The sequence below is a fragment of the Vanellus vanellus genome (genome assembly GCF_965231255.1).
Source record: "Vanellus vanellus genome assembly, chromosome: 15".
In the NCBI taxonomy this organism is placed as follows: Eukaryota; Metazoa; Chordata; class Aves; order Charadriiformes; family Charadriidae; genus Vanellus; species Vanellus vanellus.
Window position 1 is genome coordinate 8,010,245 of NC_138920.1, and position 11,454 is coordinate 8,021,698.

At 51.7% G+C, this 11,454-nt stretch overlaps 1 protein-coding gene across 1 annotated transcript; it reads right to left on the reverse strand.

Annotated features, from left to right (window-relative positions):
* Nucleotides 1–7,056: 7,056 nt before the first annotated feature.
* On the reverse strand, nt 7,057–8,800 carry TP53RK (TP53 regulating kinase; the record flags this gene model as incomplete). Its single annotated transcript, XM_082491380.1, has 2 exons — nt 7,057–7,670; nt 8,179–8,800. 2 exons carry the CDS (start codon nt 8,798–8,800, stop codon nt 7,192–7,194), a joined length of 1,101 nt encoding a protein of 366 aa, XP_082347506.1. The 3' UTR covers nt 7,057–7,191.
* Between the last annotated feature and the right edge of the window lie 2,654 nt (nt 8,801–11,454).

Sequence of the window (11,454 nt, forward strand, 5' to 3'; positions counted from 1 at the left end):
CCCGCCCCCAGCGCCGCCGCCGCCGCTCCCCCCCCGCTTTATCCCGCGGGAGCGGAGCGCCACCGCCCCGCCCGCCGGGAGGGGCCCCCGCTATACCGCCCCGCCCCGCCATACCGCCCTTCGCCCCCACCTCCCCACGACATCCCCTATCTCACCATTTGCCCCCAGCTGTGGCCGCGCAGCTCTCGCGGTCGGGGGGGGGTGGGGTGGGGGGGGGTCGGCAGCCGGGGCGTTTCGAAACGGGTTGGAAAACTCCGGCGGCACAAGAGCTCCGTCGGTTGGACCCTCTGTCCGCAGCAGGCCAGCACACGGCACCTGGTTGCGCTAATAACGCGGGCTGAATACGTCTAAATATAAAAAAAATAGCGCAAGTCACTGCTAGGAAAAAACCCCACCCAAATGCAGCAGTTTAAATATCTGGTTTAGTGTTCAAACATTTCCCCTCCATGGAGAGAAACACCACATAAATGTACCTCGTTAAAAACTCAACAGCGTGAGGAAAGCAGGGAGCTACGATTGCTTTTGACAATTCAATTTAACCAGTGACTCAGAGGTTTGACAAGTTGGCATTTGGCAATGCCATGTGAAATACTTCTCTTTCTTTTTTTATTTTTCGTTAAAAATAAGGGAACACAACCAAACAAAAGGCCAGTGGTGCAGAGCGGGATAAAGTCATGGGAAATACCGGAAAAGCAGGAGGCAAGGTCTTGGCTCGCGCAAGTGTGAGCCCCAGCAAGCAAGTGAGGAGCATATGACTGTACCCTGGCTGCCCCCAACACAATCAGGCCGGACCCACACACTTAAGGATGCTTCAATCATGAGTCAAAAAGAAAACACAAAAGCTGCACAGTTCTAACTCCGAGGGCAGGTTTTCCTGCTGGCTCTGCCCTCCACCATCAGAAAGAAAATGAGTGTGTGGGGCAGGAGAGAATGCCCTCCCCTGGACCAAGGTAAATCTCTGCAAGCGCTGCAGAGGTTGCGGGTCTCCGTTTGACTGCGGGGAGCCCAATCAAGAGGCACACATCACAGGAGGCTGAGGTGATGCGCTGTCAAGTTGAGCAAGAGATCAAAGTCAAGGGAGCTGGATTTTCTCTCTGCTTTTTGCATCGCCTGGATTCTCGCAATTGGAGGCTAAATGAAGCCGAGTAGTGAGGAGAAAAAAGGGAAAGCAAAATAACCCCCTGACTTAGTACTTCACCAGCATCCTTTGAGTGCTTTACAACACACTCAAAACCTCAGTGAGTTGACCCCATATATATGAAAGACATATAAAAATCGTGTTCAGCAGAGAAACCCTTCCCTTTGCACAATTAATCAGCTCTCTGGAGAAGTACTACCTCCAGGCAGGTCACTCAGAGCATCAAAGAAGTTGGAGTCAAAAGCATTGGATAAAAAAGCAGACCTCACTGAGGGAAGCTCTCTCCAGCTTATAAAAAACATGAATCACTTTCACAGAGGGAAGAAGAAATGAGAGAGGAAGAGTGCGGTGATACAATTGGCATTAGAGACAGGATGATACCCCTGTCTGAACGGACTCCGCTCCGGGTCTGGATCCACCTCCTCTCTTCCCCTCCCTCTCCTTAAGGGCATATATATTTAATTTTGCACAAATAGTAACAAATCAGTTAATCCCCACACCCATTGCAGGCAGGGGCTAAAGGGTGACAGCATCACCACTGCAGCTCTTTTCAAAGAGCGGAACGGACACAAAAGCTTTTACCAGGCACTGCCGGGGGCCGCTGGCAAAGTGAGGATCCGGCATCCGCCTGGCTCCTGGCCCCGTGGCTGCCCAGCCCCGCTGGCAAGTGCACCTTCTTTTGGGGCCCAGAAGAAAGCACAGACCCGACTGAGAGAAAGCTATGGGGATTTATATCTTGCTTTTCTTTAACTGCTAAACAACATGAATAAAAAGTTATCACGATACAAAAAATGAGTAGTGGACTCCTGTGCCACCTTGATGCCACCTCGGTGTACTATGGTAGCATAAGCTGCTTTCTCAGTTGGGTAGCGGTGCATGACGGAGAGGATGGGAGGGTGGATGGCTGAGGAACTGAAAGCAAAATTCAGGCCATCAAAACAATGCAACTGCTTAAAACAGGTCCAGTGTACCCAATAAACCCATCAGCCAGAGACTGGGAGCATGTATACAAGCATGTGCCACGTGCTGGACCAAAGGAGCTCTACAAAGCTTATTCTTTCAAAATCAACCTTGTAAGCTAAAAAAAGCTTCAAAAGAATAATAAGCCATCAATGCCACAGTCTGTTCTTTCTCTTATGAAGATACAGTGCGGAGGGCAAGGGGAAAGGGAACACATTCCCCTTCCGAGACGTGAGTCACGTCCCTGCCCAGACAACTCCTTCTCCGATCCCACCCGGCCCCTCTCGGCTCAGCGGGGCGGACGCCAGGCTCAGCCCTCAGCACTTCCAGCCAAGAGCATTGTGCGGGGGCTACATGCTGGTTCACTCGGCCTCCCAGGACTTCAGCTGACAATTAAGGTTTAATTAATTAGTTTCCTTGTAAACACCATCTCTACCACCCCTATTTCCAGGACCAGCAGCAGCTGCCCTCACTGTACCCCTCCCTGTGCTCCATGGCCATCACTGGGGTCAGACCCGTCTCCACTCCTGGGCCGTCACTCTCAGTTACTCACAGAGTAAGTTTAGCGTAGCGCAAAAGAAAGAGGTGCTGCGTAGTGCCCAAAGGGACCACTGTGGGACCCAGCTTGTGCTTGGGCCGGGGAGAGGATTTATCTGTAGTGACCCTCACAGAGTGAACTCTGGGTTACAAACGAGCTTTTATGCTTTTATTGCACTAACTTGGTTTCCTATCAGCACTGATGGGAGAGGAGGGTTGCAAAAGGTTATCAATGTTTTGCATCTTGCAAAACTGGAAAATATCAATTTCCTGCAGACACCAAGGCCTAGACTAAAAAAAGTTCACTCGAAAAAAATGCACCGTATAGCTTGTATGCACAGTTTTTACATATACACACAGTAACTGCCGGCACAGAGCAGCCACTGTCCAAAAGTCATGGCAACAGCATACCTGCATTATGCAACTGCATTTTCATTCCTGTTTCTTGCCATACTCGTATATGTTTTCTTTCATATCTGTTTTTTAACTCTCAGTGCTCCTATAGGTCTACAACTCACATCTATCTCCGAAAATCCCCTTAGTTCAGTTCTGCACTGATGGCACTGGTGGGCAAAACAGAACTTGTTGTTATTACTGCAAACTAAAGTCAGGCTGGTAACCCCGAGCTCGCAAGCTGGCTCCCCGCTTCCACAAGAGAAATCACTGATGCTGGTCAGTCACCAAAATATATATATAAAAAAAAGCAACTCTGTCAATAACCGGTGATCCCCTCTGAAATCCTAATGCTGCAAATTCAGCTGATGAAATTCCTCTATTTCCTTTTATTCCTCTTTCCACAGCTTATTTGCACACTCCTTGTGTTTGTGGCACTCGGGGTGATACCCAGGTGTGCTGCTGGTTGGGCAGGTGTCGGGAAGCCCCTGGAAATGGGGACATGGTTTAGAAATGGTTTTGTCAGGGTAGGTTAATGGTTGGACTTGATGATCTTAAAGGTCCCTTCCAACCTCAGCAATTCTATGATTCTATGAAATGAAGCTGTTCCTGGCAGGCCTGGAGTTGGTCCCCTGAAACAACAATTCATTCTTAAAAGCAGGACGATTCAAGCAGTCGAAAGAGCCAGAGTGACCAACAGCACACAGTTATAACTCTTTTCTGTTGAAAGAACATTTTTCCCATAGACAAAGGTTTTTGCGGTGCTAGCGATGGTGGCAGAGAGACCCCCAGTGGCTGGGTGCAACATAAGCCATCACCCTGCACATCGCCAGCGCCCCTCGGTGCCCCCGGGGGCAGGCGGGAGGGTGTCGGGGGATGACTGGGGGGCGGGATGAAGGCCAACACAACCTTTGGGGCCGGAGAGGACAGCCCCTTTCGTAAGCCGGGGCAGGACATCACCGTTTCTCCCAGTGTCACACGGAGCTGTGACCGTGCTCAGAGTGCGGACTCGCGTTCTGAAGAGGGTGGCACTGAGCGCTGGGCTGCCTTCAGCAGCGGTGGAAATATGAAACAAGACATACTTTGAGTTAAAAAGAAGTTTGGGTTTCTATCCAAGTTTGGGTTTCCAGCCAAAAAGATCATTTACAATAATTTCACTTAAAAAAGTAGTTTTTATTTTATTGGTTTTCCTTTAAAGCTCAATTGAGCTAAACTCGGTTGCAAAATATTTTTAGGACTTTGTAAAAAGTCAGACCAAACTCTGAAATAATATTGGTGGCTTGAAACTATATTTGCAATGGATAAACTATTCATTAAAAAAAAAAAAAAAAACACACACACAAAACCAAACAGGAGTCCTATTTTCCTTATGGAAATGCATGCACACTGGAGTGTCACCAGACACTAAGGGGACAGATAAAGCCTGAGTATAATAATTATAATTATTATAAACTATAATAATATTAATTTGGGTGTTGCTTATGACCATGCAGATGCACTGAACGCTAGCGCAGCAGCAAGCCAAGCTACCCTCAGTCAAACCAAAACTAGTAATTCCACCTGCCTTGCGAGCCAGCCAGGGAATCAGTGGTTTTCACCGGCAGAGCTGCTCCCCCCGGCACAGCCAGTCATACAGCCGAGGCTGCACGAAGACACGGGGGGGATGCTTTGCAGGTCCAGAGCGTCCCCTTTGCCGGACACACACCTGCTGTGATTTTTCCACCCTCAAACAGCAATAGCTCAGCATTCACTGCAGCAATCCATACGGACACATCAGGCTGATCCAGAGGAAATATCAACAAGCCGTAAGGCAAATGTGCAAAAAGTAACACTTACGTAACGAGAAGTTTCATCATGCAGGGAAAATGCCAAACATTTTGCTTTTCATTACCAGTAATGTTCTGCTTTGTTTTGAAGCTCCATGACAAGCAGATCCCAGCAGAGGCCGATGCAGGAGTCCCCGCTGGCTGGCGGGTCCCCCGCAGCACCCCCCTGGGAGGGTTGGCCTCACCGCAGGCGACTGCCCCCGGCCCCGCCGTGGGGCTTCCTCTTGGGGCACCACGCTGGCCACAAAAACTTGCCGTTGATCAGCTTTGTTTCCACTCTGCGGTCCCACAGGGAGAGCTGCATTTTAATAAACAATGATAGTTAGGAACAGACTTCTTCAAAGGGCTTCACAAACACAGCTCCACACCGGCATCACCGGGAGATGGTCAAAGCGGTGTTTGGACAGATGGGGGACGGCAGGTGGGGAGATTCGGCGTGCTGCCTTCCCTCGGTGGGTGCGGGATTCGGGGCTCGGATCAGCCCTTGTTAGGGGTCTCATTAGCCCACATCCACCTGCTCCCACCATGCCACGAGGCCCCACTCCAGCAGCCCATGGGCCACCCAGAGACCACCATTTTAAGTCACCATGTGCTGCGTGGCTGGGGCGCCCAAGCAATAAGAAAGCCACAGATGCAGCAGGGGCAGAGAGCAGGTCCCACAGCCAAAGCTGTGGCTGGGCGGTGGAACCCGGGGCCCCACGCCGGGGCCGGGCACTCGCCCAGGCGGCTCTCTGGCAAGAGGTGAATGCGCACCGGGCACGGGGCAGCCCGCCGCGCTAGGACACTTGCGCGGGCTCGAACTGGCGACATAGCTCTTTCGCGGCGGCAACGCTGCGGCGGCGCCACCGCAGGGAATGAACGCCCAACGGCCGCAGCGCCTTGCACTTCCCGGCGCCGCCTGCCCTCCCCCCGCCCCCCCCAGCCTGCTGCCCTGCTCCTCTGCCCACCCCGAGCTGCCAGATGGGACCCACTGCCCAGCTTGCCCCGGGCCCTCCTAGCGCGTCCCCAGGCTGGGGGGCGCTGAGGTTGCTTAGCTTTAAGCAGGGAGGAAGCAGCGCCCCGCCCTCACCCGCCTGGCCAGGCAGAGTTGCGCCCACCAGGACCCCCGCACTGTTTTTCGCAGCTGCTTTTTCCTCTCCGTATGGAATGGACACGTCCGTGGCTGTGACCAGACAGAAGGGACATGTCCGTGGCTGTGAAGAGGCGAGTGACACTGCTGTGTGGGACGGCGTTCCTGCAGGGTTCACGCCCTCTTTTGCAGAAGCATTTCCAGAAAGAGCACCAGTGACAGCGTAAGGGAAAAGAGGATCTTCCCCGACAGACAGAGGCTGCCCAACACAGCAAACCACTCAGGGAGAAGTTCAGTTTCTTTTAAATCATTATCTGAAATAAATGATAGAGCTCACGCACTCACCCAGCACACAACTCACCTCCCAACCTGCTTGTAATGCAGAGGACTGGTTATCTTCTAACCTGTCTGCTGTGGGGTTCATAAGTTTTTCCTCTGGGCCATCTTACATTGACACTGTTAGATACAGTATTGCAGAAAATCCAAGTAATATAGAGAAAAAGTTACCAAAAAAACCCAGTACTACTGCCTACCTCTGCCAATTGCCAACCTAGGTAGGCAATCACAATACAAGCAGTCCCTCTTACAAAGCTCTGAAAAATGGAAATTTACAGCAGACTTCTTTCTTAAAGAGGAATTTTCTCAGCAGAAAACTGTAGTTGATAAAGAATGTTTATATTTGCTTAAGGAAAGACTATTGACTGAAAATTAGAAAAGCCAAAATTACTACTGGAAGAAAATGAACCTGTCTCATGTTCAGTGCTCTGTTTCAGCATTGCCCACGTCCTGGTACTCAGTCCTCCTAAAAAGTTTCAGGATGTGTAGAGCCATTTACAATGGCTTTAGACACTTTGTTGTAAAGTCTTCGGAGAAAAATAACACATTTGTTTTTCATAGTTACCTTCTGTAGATTCTCCAGTATCCCAAGGTCCCTCCTACCTCCCACAAATCCACGGTCCACAGCCTGAGAAAGATTACTTGGTATGATCCTAACCAAAGAGGGCAAGTGGAATGACACTGTAACCTACTTCTTAGAAGAAATATTTAACATTTAGGAAAGAGGTGACCTTGAGTTGCTTCTCTCGTCTGTGCTCCCACCTCACAATTACTTTGGTTACTTTATGACACTTAAACTCATTCAAATTTGTTTATTTGAAGACACAATTATCAAAATAGTGATCTATGAAATAAAACCAACTAGAAGTATAAATAACCACAGTTGCAGAAACTAAGTAGCAATACTTCTATGTCCCTAAGCCCATGCTCTTCTACCCAATCATGGATCTCTTCCTTCCCCTTAATCGAACCTCATCCAGCTTTTTGATCACAGGACCAGATTTTTTAGATGTAGCTGCATAGGTCTTTAGCAGAGCTTTAAATACATTTTCAGTATCTGGATGAGTACTAAGGAAGGCTTTTTCCAGAACATACAAATCAACACCTTTATCCTCCGGAAGACCTGAAATAAAACTGAGTCCAAAGTCTATCAGCACCAAGTCCAGCTTCTCTGTGGGTGGTCGCAGAAGTACATTGGAAGTTGTAAGATCCCCATGTATAAGATCTTCATCGTGCATTCTCGCTAACAGCTCACCCATCTTCTCTGCTAAGAGAAGGAGGCTACTGGTATCATTTCCACTTTGCTGTACAGAATTAATATGATCTTGAACAGTAATCGAGTCTACAATATCTTCAAGGTATATGGAGTTGGTGACATAATCCACGAAGTAGACCACTGGAGCTGAAATCCCTATTTCAAAAAAGAACAAATGAAATTATAGCAGTTAATTTACAGGATTTTCCAACTTTAACAACAAAATACAACCGATACAAGCCTTAACCAGAAATGCCAGTTGAGATCACCCCCAGCCACTGCTAACCCGTATCGAGGGATGCCCTCCACCAGCCTTCCAACCGTTGCTGCACTACCTAAATCCAGCTGGCAGCTCGAGCCTGGTAAGAACATCAGCCTCTCCTGAGGCGAGACTATCGGGAAAAACACGCGTGGAGGCTTTTTGGCCGAGGACAGCCTGCGTTTTGGGGGAGTGGGGACCCTGAAAAGCACAGCCGGTGGCCCCGGGATGAGAAGAAACCACCTGCATCCTCGGGGATGAAGCAGGACGGCCGCCAAGCGTCTGTTCTTTGCTGTGAGGGACGCGCAGAGCCCGTGAGCACGGAGGCACCCGGAGCCCAGGGGCGTCTGTCCTGTAGGGCCGCCCCGCCTCACCCCGCCCCGGCCCCGCCGCCCCCGGGCCCACCTGCCCGCCGGCACCGCAGCAGCGACCGCGCCTCCTGCGCCGTGCGCCGCCGGCTCAGCCGCTCCTCCAGCGTCGGGTGCCGGTACCGCTTCGGGATGCGGAGCTTCGCCACCGCCGCCCGCCCGAGGAATAGCCCCCGGTAAACGCACGCCTCGGCGCCCTGCCGCACCAGCTGCAGCCCCGGCAGCGGCGGCGGCGCCTCGGCCACCACAGGGCCCGCGGCGCCCGCCCCGGCCCCGGCCCCGGCCCCGGCCTCGTCTATCGCGGGGCCCGCGGCGCCCGCCTCGTCTAACGCAGGGCCCGCGGCCCCCGCCTCGTCCATCGCAGGGCCAGAGGCCCCAGCAGCGGCGCCAGCGCCGGCCATGGCAGAGCGCACGCCTCCCGCCTGCGCCTCAGCCGCCGCCATAACAGGAGCCCGCCGCCCCACGGCGCATGCGCCTGGCGCCGCCGCTTCGGCAACCTCCGGCAGCCCTGGCCGGAAACCGCCGAACTCCTCCGGCTCCGCCCACCCCGCTTGTACCGCTCCCCGGCGCCCCCGGTATAGCGCGCCCTGCGCCCCCTCCTCGCCGTTCTTGTAACCGGTACTGCCTCTGCCAAACCCCCTCTTTGTGCTTCCCTCCATAAGCCCTTCTGCCCTCTGCCTACCTCTGCTGTGCTGCAGCGTACTGATTAGCTGTGGCATGGTAAGACTTGCGCCTGAGCCTTCCCCAGCCCCAGCCGGGGCGGTTTCACGTGTTTCTGGCCAGTGCAAGAGTGAGACCCACAGCCATCCCAGGCCTGCAAGCAAGGCACTGCATGTGCATCTTCCCACGGCAGCAAGTGGGGCCTTGCGGTCCTCCCAAGGTGCTCGCAGCACCACCTTGGAACGGCATACCAGGGCATCACCACTGGGACACCACCCCCAGGGCATCACCACCAGGATGCTCCACCACTGGGGCATCACCATGGGGACTCCACCACTGGGGCATCACCACCAGGGCTCCACCACCAGGGCTGCACCACGAGGATATCACCACCTGGAAGCTCCACCACCAGGGTTCCACCAATGGCTCTTTGTGCTTTGTGTGCCAAAAGCCTTCCCTGGAGCCCATGCAGATCCACTGAAGCTGCCCAGTTTGTGGTTGAGGAGAAGGGGTTTGTCCATAGGCTACAAGGGATCGCCAGCCTGCAACGGGGCATGGTGTCACCTGGGTCCCTGTGCTGGGCAGCACCAAAGCTTCTGCCCCTGATGCTGGTACAGGCTGCTCGCACGGTGACTTGGGTGTCCCCAGCTCCTCAAGCAGCCAAACCCCACATCTCCACCTTAGTAAAAGATGGACAAACCTCATTATCTTGGGAGCAGTACTCAGGTTTTCATGGCACACCGAAACCCACTGCTCTCCTGGGTGATCTGCACATACTGCAATTTATGTTCCCCAGAAGATACAAGACACTCGGCCCAGTCCGTGTAAATATGTTTTCAATTGTTGCCTTTGGAGGTGCCACAAGTCCATTTTGTCCTTGTTTTCTCGTCCACAACATTTGTTTCCTTTTCAGAACATTTATATTTTATTAACACATTCCATACAGCTTACTTGTCATTGCATGGTGGGATCATGCCTGGCAAATATTTATCTTGCTTCAGCAACAACTTTTAAACAACCTTCCCAAGTTTTCAATGATGCGGGTAATCTATCCCACGACTCTGCCCGCTCGGCTGCCCTCGCTGCGGCAGGGCTGAGGGAGCTCAGCAGCTTGGCCAGGGCAAAGGATGCATTCCTGAGCTCCACGGCTGGAATTTGCAAATGCCACAAACAATCATATAAAGAAAGATATTTTCCCCACGTTGTGGGCAGATTTTATCTAAGCCCCGGTGCACAACCCCCACAGACATACATATATAACCTATGAGCAAGTGCACACAGATGCCCTCAGTTCGTTATTCTGGTAAATACGACAGTTTTCTCTCACGCTGGCCAAAAACATCCTCCAGAGCTTTTAAATTACAAAAGAAAATATTTTTGCTCTATTTTTCCCATTATTTTATTTATTTAAATTTTATCTTCCCTGTTATTTCACTTATTCTTTTCTCTTTGAATGCAATAAACAGTTGACATAGCCCTTGGAAACCATCTAGAGCCATTTACAATATTTATGGTATCACCCAGTATTTTTATTGGAATATTGAAGCACCCCAGAGAATTGCACTGAAGCCACAGACTCTCTGGTACATTGTTAAATTATGTAACTTTGTTCTCCTGGTGACAAGCATTTATAAACCCTCCTTTTACAAACAATGTAATTGAGTTAAAAGTTGCAGCCCAGCAAACCAAGCTAATGGAAACCAAGGCAGATCCCATGGGCGCCTCCCCGCTGTCCTGCCCACCCCTTGGCATCGGGCAGGCTGCAGCGCTGCGGGCAGCTCTCCCCTCACCCCCGGCTTATTTAAGGACGGAGCCTGCGATCCTCAGAGCTGGACAGACTGGAAAAGAGCTGAATTTGGGCTACATCAGGTGGCTCTGAGGTTGTGTCCTCTACCTGCAAAGTGTGGGCACAGGGATAAACCCTCCAGTGTGTGAATTCTCAGCACTGACTCCCATTGCAGCTCAAAATTATGGATCTTGGCCAGTTCCCCCGGCAAGAAGATGGTACGGGCAGGGCGGGCTGTGGGGACCGGCCACCCAACAGAGGGTCACAGGGGCGTGGGGGAGCACCCTGGGTTGCCACAGGCTGCCACGCTGGAGACATCCCTACAATGTGCAGGAAACAGGACCCATGGGGTGACCACCAGTACTGACCAGTATTGCCAGCGAACCCCCCTGGGGTTAGGATAAAATAAAAGAAAACATGTGCAGTATGGCCTCATAACGAGAAAGCTCTCTGAGCTGTAAATGAGCACACGATAAATGCAGGTGCCTGGCGAGCTGGCGCCGTCCCAGCCAGCTGTAACGCTGGTGCCTGCTCATGGATTGTAATTTTCATCAATAACTGAATTGAGCTTGGTCACTTTGATCCCCTGAATTCCTTCTTAATAGTCAATCATAATTAGAGAATATGTGCTCGAGTGTGTGATAAACATTGCTGAAAACTGTGTCTTCCTTTTTCCAGGGTGGACTTCTCTCTCCTCTTGTATTTTTATTTTCATTTGTGATTTTTAAAGCCTCTTTTAGCTGCTCCAGCCCTGAGGTAGCGAGTAACATTTTCGGTAATCCCGGACGGGTTGCGTTCCCAGATGCAGGCTGCCGTTTCAAACGCCGAGCGCTTCAGGAAGTGCATTCCTGCGGCTCAGCCCTGGAG